General features: G+C 41.7%; 1 protein-coding gene across 18 annotated transcripts in view; it reads right to left on the minus strand.

Annotated features, from left to right (window-relative positions):
* Nucleotides 1-13,534, minus strand: part of LOC124035922 (cyclic nucleotide-gated cation channel beta-1-like) — an 80,349-nt gene that overhangs the window by 54,965 nt on the left and 11,850 nt on the right. For 7 of the 18 annotated variants that reach the window (XM_046349826.1, XM_046349825.1, XM_046349842.1 and 4 more), the window contains exons 5-11: nucleotides 7,467-7,563; nucleotides 7,284-7,309; nucleotides 1,068-1,173; nucleotides 653-697; nucleotides 466-510; nucleotides 279-323; nucleotides 92-136 (exon numbers count right to left, since the gene is read on the minus strand). In XM_046349826.1, coding sequence (XP_046205782.1) covers nucleotides 92-136; nucleotides 279-323; nucleotides 466-510; nucleotides 653-697; nucleotides 1,068-1,173; nucleotides 7,284-7,309; nucleotides 7,467-7,563 — 409 coding nt within the window. The remainder of the gene's footprint in view (nucleotides 1-91; nucleotides 137-278; nucleotides 324-465; nucleotides 511-652; nucleotides 698-1,067; nucleotides 1,174-7,283; nucleotides 7,310-7,466; nucleotides 7,564-13,534) is intronic. The other 11 variants (XM_046349830.1, XM_046349827.1, XM_046349834.1 and 8 more) reach the window with 9 other exon arrangements.

Here is a 13,534-nt window from a genome sequence, read left to right on the forward strand (position 1 = left end):
GAGAGTTTGAGTAAGCTAATGCTACACGTTAGCGTAAGCCATGAGACATTTTAGTTAGCATATTAGCAAGGCCCTTGATGTAGCTACTTACGCTAGGTTTTTTCTTAACCTCCGGCACCTTGCTCACCTCTGCAATCTGTATGGAAATGCTGTTAAACATGGCTAGCCTGGCACCAAGTACAGAATTGAGAGTTTGAGAAAGCTAATGCTACATGTTAGCATAAGCCATGAGTACTTTTGGTTAGCATATTAGCAAGGCCCTTGATGTAGCTACTTACGCTAGGTTTTTTCTTAACCTCCGGCGCCTTGCTCACCTCTGCAATCTGAATGGAAATGCTGTTAAACATGGCTAGCCTGGCACCAAGTACAGAATTGAGAGTTTGAGAAATCTAATGCTACACGTTAGCATAAGCCATGAGTAATTTTGGTTAGAAGATTAGCAAGGCCCTTGATGTAGCTACTTACGCTAGGTTTTTTCTTAACCTCCGGCGCCTTGCTCACCTCTGCAATCTGAATGGAAATGCTGTTAAACATGGCTAGCCTGGCACCAAGTACAGAATTGAGAGTTTGATAAAGCTAATGCTACATGTTAGCATAAGCCGTGAGTAGTTTTGGTTAGCATATTAGCAAGGCCCTTGATGTAGCTACTTACGCTAGGTTTTTTCTTAACCTCCGGCACCTTGATCACCTCTGCAATCTGTATGGAAATGCTGTTAAAAACGTCTATCCTGGTTCCAAGTACAGGACAGAGATGAGTCAAAGAAAGCTAATGCTATAATTTAACTATGAATAATACATTTTGGTCCTCTCTAATTGAGATTGTTTTTATTTATTAGAGCTTGCTGATTGAAATTAACAAATGCTTGAGGGGCTACCTAAGTCCTCTTTACTTTAACATTTTTAGTGTACAGTGTGATTTTAGGTAGGGGCTGTTCTATAGCTACAACACTTAACCACAACCAATTTAACTGACTTAGATGAAAGTTCAGACAACACTGCTACAGGCTATTACTCAAATAAAATCTGCGGAACCCTTCAGGGCACCTGTCAGACCATTCCATATGTACCTCTGTTGTCTCTGCAGGCTCCACCTCCTCCATGTTTTTCAATTCAGGCTGTGGAACCACACTGGCCAATCCCTGAGCAATCCAGCCGATGACGCTCGACCCCTGTCTGTGGAGAGATAAAATATGAAAATTGTTTTAATTAACAACCACTTTCATTGACAGCTTTGGCTGCGGCTTTGCTAAATATATACATTAGAATGCGGTAGGAGGGCTGTGAAAGCAGTTTACAGTAACGCACGTGTGGGCAGTGGCAGAACTGGTACTGAGTTTTGAACTTTTTAGGTTTGACGTATCAGAAGATGGTCAATTCAGGTATTGTAGCTTATATTTGTTACGTTGAACTTAATATTTTCACCATGGCATTCTAAATCTGAATAAATAAAAAATAGATGCCAATGAATGGGAAGGATTATGGGAAGGATTGGCAGCATTTAGATGGTGCTAATCCCTTTCCCATTAGGTTAGCGAGATCTAAAACTCATGTAAGTACAAAATGTATGAACTTTTATCTATTCAGGGGAATCAAATTGAGACGTGTCCCATTTACAATGGTCACCTGAGGACAAAAATGACATCAATACGGCAACAACAAAAATATTTCCAAAAATACTACAAGACAGCTATAAATGTATTACATCAACAAGCTATAACAATCAATTGAAACAAGTGCACACTTCGGTGAACACTTAACAACCGAGTTTTAAACTGACCTATCCAGGTGTAATTTGTTTTGTAATGCATTCCATAACTGTGGTGCATTAATACTAAAAGCGGTTTTACCAAACTTTGTTCGAGACAAGCAGCACCTCAAGAATGGGTTTGGTATCTCTTTGTAAACAAGGGAGTAATGAAGTGAGCTACCGTCTGATACAGGATGCAGTGATTAAAACTTTCAAAACATGATTAAAAAAGTGATTAAACTAGTATTAAAACTTTCACCTGTAAATGAAGTTAAGGGCTCTATCGTAGACGGCATCTCAAGAGTAGTGGCTTCTGCATTCTGGTAAATGGTGTCACCATAGTCAAGATCTGTCAGGAAAGTTGACTGTACTTTCTGCCGTACAAGCCCACTTTAAACCTTAGCTTTTAAACTAGCTCATCAGTATGTTTTTTTAAACGTTCTTCATCAATCCAAATGCCAGGATATTTATAGGCGGGAACCCGCTCGATGAGAGAACCATTCAATGAGTGAATATAGAGCCCATCTGAGACATTTTTACGTGAATTAGAGAACGACATATTTCGTTTTGCCCGCATTAAGTGAAAGTTTTAAATCAACAAGGGCTTTCTGTAATGTATCAAAATCAGATCGCAGCTCTCACATAGCTTGGTCAACTGTCGGTGCAACGGCATACATTACCATATCATCTGCATACTAATTTATATTACAGGATTGAATACATAGACCAATATTATTTATAAATAGTAACGAGAACTGGTCCCAAAATCGACTCCTGCAGTACACCTTTCATAATATCGAGGAAACATTGTGCCCTGTCTGTCAAATATTTCTTAAGTTCTTAACCCTTGTGTGGTGTTCGTGTCTGTGGGACCATTTTTCAATGTTTAGTAAAAGAAAAATTAGACAATTATTTTTTTTTTCAACCTGAGAATCATTGGCCTTGGCTTATTTTCTGCGAAGAACATGTAAAAGAACACAATTTGAGTGCACACTGTGCACCCCCTTACACATTTATATTACATATTTATTATTTGGTTCCACTGGACCCAAAGCTAATAAAAGTGTGGAAATGTGTGTGTGTAGATGAAAACAAGCAAAAATGAAACAAATAGGTTTGCTGTGTGCCTTCCCTCGGTCTTTCTCCTCCCTGGGCCTGCTGTTTCAACATAACACCAAGAACCTGTCTGTCTCCCTGCCCGTCTGCCTGTCTCCCACGTTTCTTGCACTCTTTACCCTTTGTAGTGTGTGAAACTACATAATGTCTCGTGAGAACCTGCACAATGTTATTACAATACATTATTTCGATACATTATTTAAAATACATTCTAAAAATTCTGTATTTTCCCACACTCTACACCAGCCAGGTGCAAATTGGGGGAGGGACACAACAAATAAATAGCTTTGCTTGTGAGGCTCCTTAACACAATCAATCAGTATGGCAAAAATAATCTCTGCTCAGAGGGCCTTCAAAATATTTTTTTGCAGAGAGAGAAATTAGTTAGGATGGAACGTCTACCACTTTGGAAGACTAAGACATTTTCGAATATGAGGATCATGTCTCTGTCAATTCGTAGTCTGACAGTGAGTTGGAAGAAGAGGATGAGATTGACCCTCAGCCAGCCCCAGGACCAGCCCGTCAGCAACCAGTTTTATCAGAAGGCTGCAGGAGGAGAAATATGGATGTAAAAAAAGAAGTGAAATTGAATAGTCTTTTTGTCCAAGGAATGAAACATCCCGCATGGCTGCCAATGTGATAAGGCTGCAACCAGGGCCGACGCGGATGGCGGTTACTCATGTACAGGACAAGTCTTCTTTTGAACTGTTCATCCCAGACACCAACCAGAAAATCATTCTGCACTGCACCAATTTGGAGGGAAGGCATGTTTTTGGAAGGAGATGGACCAAACTCATTTACATGCATACTTTGTGACTATTTTCCTTGCTGATGTTTTCAGATGCAATGGGGAATCCAAAGAATCCCTGTGGGATGCAGAAACTGGCAGAGAACTTTTCCGTGCAACAATGTCTCTGGAAAACTTTCATATTATTTCCAGGATTATTCCAATAACCAAGACACCATACCAGCTCGGCGGCAGAGAGACAAGCTTGGTGCAATCAGGTCAGTGTGGGACAAGTGGGAGGACTGCCTTCCCCTGTTTTACAACCCTGGGCCCAACGTTATTGTTGACGAGCAGCTTATGCCATTTAGGGGCCACTGCCCCTTCAGGCAGTACATACCGTCTAAATATGGAATCAAGATCTGGTTTGCCTGTGACGTTGCTTCATCATAAGCGTGAAACTTGCATGTGTCTAAGGGGAAGCCAGATGGAGCCAGATGGTCTCTGAGAAGAACCAAGGGATGTGGGTTGTTCTGGGCGTGACACAGGGACTCCGTGGCCACAACATCACATGCAATAACCTTTTTATTTCACACAAGCTGGGACAGGAGGTCCTCAAGAGGAACCTGACGACGGTAGGAACAGTACAAAAAAACAAGCCAGAGCTCCAACCTCAGCTGTTGCAATACACGGAGCAGGCCTATCAATTCCTTTAAGTTTGTGTTCACGGCAGACACAGTCATCAAGGATCTCTCTGTACTTTTCTCCTGAATTGTCTCCCAGTCCCTGCCGCTGAAAAACATCCCCACAGCATGATGCTGCCACCACCATGCTTCACCATAGGGATGTTGCCAGGTTTCCTCCAAACGTGACGCTTGTCATTCAGGCCAAATAGTTAAATCTTGGTTTCATCAGACCAGATAATCTTGTTTCTCATGGGCTAAGAGTTCTTTAATTGCCTTTTGGCAAACTCCAAGCGGGCTGGCATGTGCCTTTTACTGCGGAGTGGCTTCCGTCTGGCACCTCAATCATAAAGCCCTGATTGGTGGAGTGCTGCAGAGATGTTTGTCCTTCTGGAAGGTTTTCCCATCTCCACAGAGGAACTCAGGAACTCTGTCAGAGTGATCATCGGGTTCTTGGCCACTTCCCTGACCAAGGCCCTTCTCCCCCGATTGCTCAGTTTGGCCGGGCGGCCAGCTCTAGGAAGAGTCTTGGTGGTTCCAAACGTCTTCCATTTAAGAATGATGGATTCCACTGTGTTCTTGGGGAACTTCAATGCTGCAGAAAAGTTTTGGTATCCTTCCTCAGCTCTGTGCTTCGAAACAATCCTGTCTCGGCGCTCTACAGACAATTCCTTCGACCTCATGGCTTGGTTTTTGCTCTGACATGCACTGTCAACTGTGGTCCTTGTATAGACAGGTGCATGCCTTTCCAAATCATGTCCAATCAATTGAATGTACCACAGGTGGACTCCAATCAAGTTGTAGAAACATATTAAGGATGGTCAATGGAAACAGGATGCACCTGAGCTGAATTTCTAGACTCATACGAAAGGGCCTGAAAACTTTTTTGATTAGTCATTATGGGGTATTGTGTGTAAATTGATGCATTTGTTATTTAATGTAATGTAACAAAATGTGGAAAAAGGGAAGGGGTCTGAATACTTTCTGAATGCACTGTACATGCAGGCGGGTGAAAGTGGTAAATCATAATAATAGTAAAATCAAGAACAGCAGCAAACAATGAGTGTAAAAGTGTGTGAGTGTGTATATTAAGTCTAGTGAGTGTGCAAAACAGATGGGACGGCGTATCGCTGCAGAATGCTGTGGTATTCATGCTGGTTGAGTTTGCCTTGAATTCTAAATAAATCAGTGACAGTGTCACCAGCAAAGCATCCCCACACCATCACACCTCCTCCTTCATGCATCACGTGAGAACCATACGTGCGGAGATCATCCATTCACCTAGTCTGCGTCTCACAAGACATAACGGTTAGAACCGAAATGACAGATTTCCACCGGTCTAATGTCCATTGCTCGTGTTTCTTGGCCCAAGCAACTCTAATGAACTTATCCTCTGCAGCAGAGGTAACCCTGGGTCTTCCTGTTGTGGTCCTCATGAGAGCCAGTTTCATCATAGCACTAGATGGGTTTTGCGACGGCACTTCAAGAAACGTTCAAAGTTCCAGAAATCTTCCGGATTGACTGACCTTCATATCTTAAAGTAATGATGGACTGTCGTTTCTTTTTGCTTATTAGAGCTGTTCTTGCCATAATATGGACTTGGTCTTTTACCAAAAACTGCTATCTTCTGTATACCACCCTCTCCTTGTCACAAATCAACGGATTGGCTCAAACGCATTAAGATGGAAAGAAATTCCACAAATTAACAAGGCACACCTGTTAATTGAAATGTGCAAAACTGTCATCAAGGCAAAGGGTGGTGTCACGCCTGCTCTCGCTTTCCCTCTCTGGCACTCGAGGGCTCCAGACGGCCTATCATTATGCACATCTGTCAAAAGTCTCGGCAGGCGCCCACCCCATGTCATGCTTCAGCCGGCCATTGGGCTCCCACGCCTCAGCCGGTTCGCCGGGCTCCCACGCCGGAGCCTGTTCGCCGGGCTCCCACGCCGGAGCCTGTTCGCCGGGCTCCCACGCCGCAGCCGGTTCGCCAGGCTCCCACGCCGCAGCCGGTTCGCCAGGCTCCCACGCCGCAGCCGGTTCGCCAGGCTCCCACGCCGCAGCCGGTTCGCCAGGCTCCCACGCCGCAGCCGGTTTGCCGTGGGAGCACCAGACAGCCTATCATTATGCACACCTGTCCCCTACATTACGTGCACCTGAACTCCATCATTATTTGTCTCCCCTTTATCCGTCTGTTCCTCACGTTATTCCCGGTGTCTGCATTGATGTCGTTATTTTGTCCCCTGTCCAGACACTGTTCTGTCCTGTTTCATGTCCATTATTTATTAAATATTCTCCCTGTACCTTCTTCCTGTCTCCAGCGACGATCCTCACAGGTGGCTACTTTGAAGAATCTCAAATATAAAACATATTTTGATTTGTTTAACACTTTTTTCGTTATTTCATAGTTTTGATGTCTTCACTATGATTCTACAATTTAGAAAATAGTAAAAATTCAAGAAAAACCCTTGAACGATTAGGTGTGTCCAAACTCTTGACTAGTACTGTGTATCTCCACACACCTAAGCTATTTGTGGACGAGGTCGTTTTTAAAAATCACAGTTTGTCAGTGTCAAAGTAGTCATTTGGATATTTTGTGAGGTATAAAACAAATTATGCTAAATCTTCAATCATCTAAAATGATTTATGAAACGCAACATTTTTCCCAGACTATGCTACAAACTCCCCTCCCCCCATGTGTGCAACTTCTGAAAGTGCCTCTACTCTACTGCTCTATGCCAGTAAGCAAAATCGCTGAAAATGCATGCAATGCTTGATTACAAAGGTGATTTTCTTTTTCATGCGTTGCTGTACCACCCTCAGGCTCACTATTTGTTCCGACACATCCCAATTTACAAATTAAGTGTGTAACATAGTACATAGTATTAATCAGCGTGAGACCATTTACTAACTCTTGAATAGTGATGTCCACACAGGAGAATAAACAACACTCAGTAGTAAACTGCCTCTGGAAAATGCACAGACACGCAGACACGCACACACGGAAGTGCTGTACCTGTTCTCCTCCTGTGTGGTGGAGGGCTGAAGGATAAGGATAAACAGAGAACAGAGTCAAACCTGGCACACCGAGATTGAACTCAAAACAATCTTGCAGTAACGTTAACACAAATCTGTAGTGGATCTCCATTTCTTACCAATTAGAAATCCACCAACATATTAGTATCTATTTAGTGCTTACCTCAGTGTTGGCTCTGCCTAGCCGGGGTGTCCCAGCAGGCTGGGGAAGAGAATTAGCAAAGCCATGGGTGATCCAAGTCAACACTCCAGCCTCACCACTACACAGAGATGGAGAGATGGGGGGGGGGATAAAATAGTTAGAGGCAATATACACTGAGTTTACTAAACATTAAATTACATAGACTTACCAGGTGAACGCTATGATCCCTTACTGATGTTGCTTGTTAAATCCGCTTCAATCAGTGTAAATTAAGGGGAGACAGGATAAAGAAGGCTTGAGACAAGCCTTGAGACAATTGAGACATGGATCGTTTATGTGTGCCATTCAGAGTGTGAATTCAGTGAGTCAAAATAGTGCATTTGAACGGGGCATTTGAACGGGGTACAGTAGTAGGTTCCACCAGTTGTGTCAAGAACTGCAACGCTGCTGTTTTTTTTCACGTTCAATAGTTTCCCGTGTGTATCAAGAATGGTCCACCACCCAAAGGACATCCAGCCATATTGACACAACTGTGGGAAGCATTGTAGCCAACATGGGCCAGCATCCCTGTGGAGCGCGTTTGACACCTTTTAGAGTCCATACCCTGACGAGGTGAGGCTATTCTGAGTTTACATTATGTTGTATTTGTTTTTGTCTCCCCCCTCCTGAAAATGTATTTCTAGAAATTCATAACATATTAACTGCCTTTAAAGGGACATTTAAAAAAAAATATATTTTCTATGCACTTTCCTATGTTTTGTAGTAAAAAAAAAAGATGGAGGAAGATACGTGTTTCCAATGACAACAGTGTGCGTCATGTGATTTTAACCAATGAGTAGGCAATGCAAACTAATTGTCTACTAATTGGTTGATGATGTCAGTGGAAACACTTATCTTCCGTTCTTTTCTTTTTACTACAAAACATAGAAATAGAACATTTGAAATTCCCCTTTAACATTTTTGAGCATAGGCCTGTATATTTCTGCAACACACAAACTCATCACAAATTGTAAGCAAGGTATACTGAACAAAAATATAAACGCAACATGTAAAGGGTTGGTCCCATGTTTCATGAGCTGAAATAAAAGATCCCAGAAATGTTCCATATGCACAAAAACCTTATTTATGTCAAACTTGCGTGCACAAATGTGTTTACATCCCTGTTAGTGAGCATTTCTCCTTTTCCAATGTAATCCATCCACCTGACAGGTGTGGCATATCAAGATGATTAAACTGCATGATCATTACACAGGTGCATCTTGTGCTGGGGATAATAAAAGGCCACTAAAATGTGCAGTTTTGTCACACAACACAATGCCACAAATGGGTCAGGTTTTGAAGGAGTGTGCAATTGGCATGTTGACTGCACAGATGTCCAACAGAGCTGTTGCCAGAGGGTTGAATGTTAATTTATCTACTATAAGCCACCTCCGTTGTTTTAGAGAACTCAGCAGTACGTCCAACCGGCCAGCAGACCACGTGCACCCACACCAGCCCTCCACATCTTACTTCTTCACCTTCAGGATCGTCAGAGACCAGCCACCCGGACAGCTGATAAAACTGAGGAGTATTTCTGTCTGCTATAAAGCTCTTTTGTGTGGAAACAACCCATTCTGATTGGGTGGGCCTGGCTCCCAAGTAGGTGGGCCTATGCCCTCCTAGGCCCACCCATGGCTGAGCCACTGCCCAGTCATGTGAAATCCATAGATTATGGCCTAATTAATTTATTTCAATTGATTGATTTACTTAAATGATCTGCAACTCAGTAAAATCATTGAAATTGTTACATGTTATATTTATATTTTTGTTCACTATAGTTACAGTTTCTCCTAAAGACATGATTGACATTGGGTAGGCTATCAGCTGATCGTTGATGTAAAACTGCTAGTTAGCTAGCTCAAAATATTTTTTTAACTGATTTTGATTTATCTTCAATGCTCTTAAAGTGGAACTGACAGTGTTCTAACAACTTTGCAGATATGAAACAAACAAACCATCATAATATCAGTACAAAATATCAAATTCCCAGTGTATGCTACAAAACCCGACTTCATAGACTTTAAAAATAGATTCTATTTGACAAAAGAATCCATGACGTAGAGTAAAGCATTGATGGCAGAATAGATGCAGTTCAATGCATAATACATATAATTCACTACTACATTTTTTGTTAGTACAAAACATATTGCTATCATATTGTTAATCACAGCTGGCCTGGTTTGCTGCCACCACCCTTTCTGTATGCACTGTTTCAGTTATAATGACTCAATATTTTGGATAAAAATGGACGAATGCAACTAAGGTTGGGAATGTCAATACAATCAAACTAGCAAGGGCAATGATCATAATTCAGTCATAATGTGGCTACTAGGTTAGCGTATCTATTTATGTTGAAAGCTAAAAACATAGAGCCAAACGTTAGCTAGCTAGCTGCTTGAAAGATTGTCGAGTGGGTAAGTGGCCGACTTTTTCTCATATCGTTTTTTGTTGGTTACAGCTAGAGATTCAGGTGTCATTTGGTTAGCTAGCAAGTAAATTGAATCACTTTAATAGCTAGTTAACTATGCTGAACATGAATGACTGTTATCCATAGTTAGCATACATATTTCTTAGTTGTCAATCAAACACAGTCCACGACACGGTTAGCCATTGTTGCTGGGACCGTGGATCCTAATCAAATTACCAAATGCATTTGGAATTGATTAAATGTGTGGACAGGCAGTTTCCATTCAGTTGTCTAAATGTGGGCTCTGACAAACATGCATAGATAGTGTCATGACTGTCCACGAGATTCTAAATAGGTAAGATCAGGTTTGCAATGAATAACTTCAATCAGACCCCCTTTCAAACGTAAATGGGGAAGAAAATAACTAGTGGGGATTAACATTATCAAGAGAGAAGATCCAGGCTTGCACTCTCCAGATAAACCAAAGGAATGTGTTTTGTCTCAACAAACCTTTTTCCCCACTGAAACTCTAACACATTCAAAAGCTAATACTGGAACAATATTTTGAACGTAGAATGTGTGGAATGGTCAGAGGCGATCTATAGAACACGAATGTAATTTTGTTTGCTATTTTGCGATGTCATTAAAAATGTTATAAAGGAAATTCTGTAACTTGGAAAGTATACCAACGACATATTTTTTTGTTTTACATAACTTTGCACAGTGAGTAGTCACCACCCTGGAGTGAGGTCAAGGAGCTTGTCAGCCTGTTGGAACCGCCCCTTTCGGGCAAAATGTATGAAGAAAAAATACATTAGAATTGTTTGAACTTTGACTCTCAACACGAGGTTGAGACGATAAACTCACCTCCTGGACAATCACTGATACGGCTGATTAGCTGTTTGAAGTAAAGTATCTTTGAAAGTGAATTTAAGTAGGACCATCCTGTTACTCTTTCCATTGGGGAACCATCGATATGGCTGGCTAAGCCTATCTTCAAAGAAGCGTCTTCAAGATCGAATGGAAGGGAAATCAACTCTATTTCAGTTCAGGACTACATGACAAGTCAATAGGTACTGGGAAACTAAGAAGAAGGACTACAGGAGAAGAAATGTTGGAACCATTTCAGACAGAGTCTTGAAAGGGTCCAACCCCCTTTCCAAGGCTGCCCCTTTCACCAAAAGACCTGCTGCAAACCCAGGCATTTCACGTAAATACATGAATGATTTATTTCTCAAAGCGGGCGGCAGTTCGTGTGCAAAGTTTATGGTTACTGTAGGTGAGAGTAGTTTCTGAATGTGGCAATGTTAAGTGTCTCTGTTTCTCTCTCCCCCTCTTCTTTAACAAGCATCCATGTTGTTGTCATTCCGCTAGGGACCTGTTTTCAGAGTATTAGGTCTCCAGTCAATAACCGGTGCAGAGTATGTATGTTTATCCTGTTTTCCCATTTAATTAGCTAGTAAATAAATAATTAAACCAATTTGTGTAGTACTGACTCATATGTAAGGCTCAGGTTTTTGCAGATGCAAGGAGGTTACGACTGTTCAGAATGATGATATGATGGGAGGTTATGATTAATAACTTGACTTTAGATGTGATAGGTAAAGTTTAATTCAGGAGATGGTAACTCTTTTAAAGAACCGCTCTCGTGGTGCCCCAGATTCTAATGTGTTAATTGTTATATGAGTAGTTTAAATTGGGTAACAATTAAACATTGTTAGTTAATTAGATAAATAACAGTCTTCAGATTAATGTTAAAGTCAAGTCACGACATAATGGAGCCCAGTGTGAGGAATCTAAAACAAAATTAGGCCTTACTGTTGAATTCAATTTACAAGAATTGTGTAGCAAATTATGTCCCAATGAGCAGTATGCAGGATTGTCGTTGAGTGGCGTGTATGTTTCCTTTCAACTCAGATACCAGGGAGAGATTGTCTCCGGTGTTGTATACCTGACAAAGGCTCAGACTGTGTAGGGTGAGTTAATCCATTTCCATAGCTAGGACATAAGGGCCAGCCGATTAAGGAAATTTGAGAAGATATATTAGTTTGGCCGAAGCAAAATACTATCTCTGTCTCTCGCGCTTCAGGAGTGTGAGTAGACGCGACGAGTATTACTTTATATTACCACGTGTTCCAGTAACATTGCTAGCAAGAAACACCGATTGGGTTGAACGTGAGACGTCATTAGTAAACACCCGTTCCCGAATTGTAGGGGACCTTTTAGTGCTTTAAGTGAACAGGGCTAGCTTTACATTAGAAGCTAAGCTAACAACCAGTGGCTGGCAGCCATTCCCCCCGCTAATAAGTGATCCCTCATCCACAGGAAAATGTATTGCTGACCTCAGCAGCGATATAAACACAATCTGTGCCAAAGGGCTGAGACTGTTAGATCACAATGCCGTAAGTGAAAAAACAGCAGAAATTGCAACAGACGCCCTCCAAAATAAACCATCAGTTGCAGGCGTTGTAAAGGTTCTCTCCAGTTCAGCCCTGAAGTAAGGCCTCCAGCAGAGATGGGTCCAGTACCGCAGTGCACAGCAGAAGCACAAGCAAGAAATGGTTGAGTTGAAGGGACAGGTGAAGAGAATGACAAAAGGCGAAAAGTAAAAGATACTGTATAACATGTTTTCTAAGTGTAGAAAAGACATTAGATCTTTCAAACAGGATGATGCAGTGGGAGGTTTGAAGGATATCCAGTGAAGCAAGAGCTGCCGGCGGGCTATAAGGGAGGCAAAAGCTACAGCGTCTGCTTCACTTTTAGTGAGATGGAACTCCAAAATGTTGCTATTTGAGGACAAGTCTGCAGGTCAATATCTAGAATTTCAGAGAGAGTATTAAAAAAGGACGACCCAATACTCAGACAGCTTAGAACATGAATAACATATATGGTCTGCAGGAGTGAATGAACATCTATCACGTGTCATTCGTGTCTGGGAGGAATTTACTACATTTTTCTTTGATGTATTCTGTGCAAGACTTTGATGAATTCTGAGCAAGACTTTGAACTAAATGAAACTTAACCGAGCACATGAGGATGTGGAGTTAACCCTAAGAAGGGCCTCCTCCCACTAGTCGTCTGCAAGGTCAAGTCACTACCCCAGTCGGTCTCGATTTTGTTTATCGGAGTTGGGTTAAAACAGCATAATGTCATAATCTAGAAATCAGACCTGGCCAATTCCACAGGAGGGACAAAATCTCCTCTCGCAACATCTTGGGAGGTAGTTAAGGAAAGGTGGAAAAATGAGAGAGCACAAAGTTACGGGCTTGAAAACTGTGGAAAAGATTAGAATGAGCCAGATTAGATTTAGCTACGAGATCATTAAAACTGGCAAACTTCCAATGTAAAAAATAAATCTTGAAACAAACCAAACCTCTCACACCACAAAACGAAAGCCTGGTGGAGTTTGGAGGGTAAAAATAGGTGGCAAAAATGTTGATTAAATTGTCTCCAGATCTTCAAAGTAGAGCGCACAATGGGGTTTACCATGTACTTTGAAGGACACAAGCGCAGTGGGGTACAAGCAAGAGCAGAAAGGGAGGATAATTGGCAGGAGTTCGCCTCTAATGAGCACCAGTTGGTACCTGGAGCATTTCACCAGACCATAATCTTTTGAAATTTGGCTGCCCAATAGTAAAGCAGT

This window comes from Oncorhynchus gorbuscha, linkage group LG05, assembly GCF_021184085.1.
Source record: "Oncorhynchus gorbuscha isolate QuinsamMale2020 ecotype Even-year linkage group LG05, OgorEven_v1.0, whole genome shotgun sequence".
Lineage (NCBI taxonomy): Eukaryota > Metazoa > Chordata > Actinopteri > Salmoniformes > Salmonidae > Oncorhynchus > Oncorhynchus gorbuscha.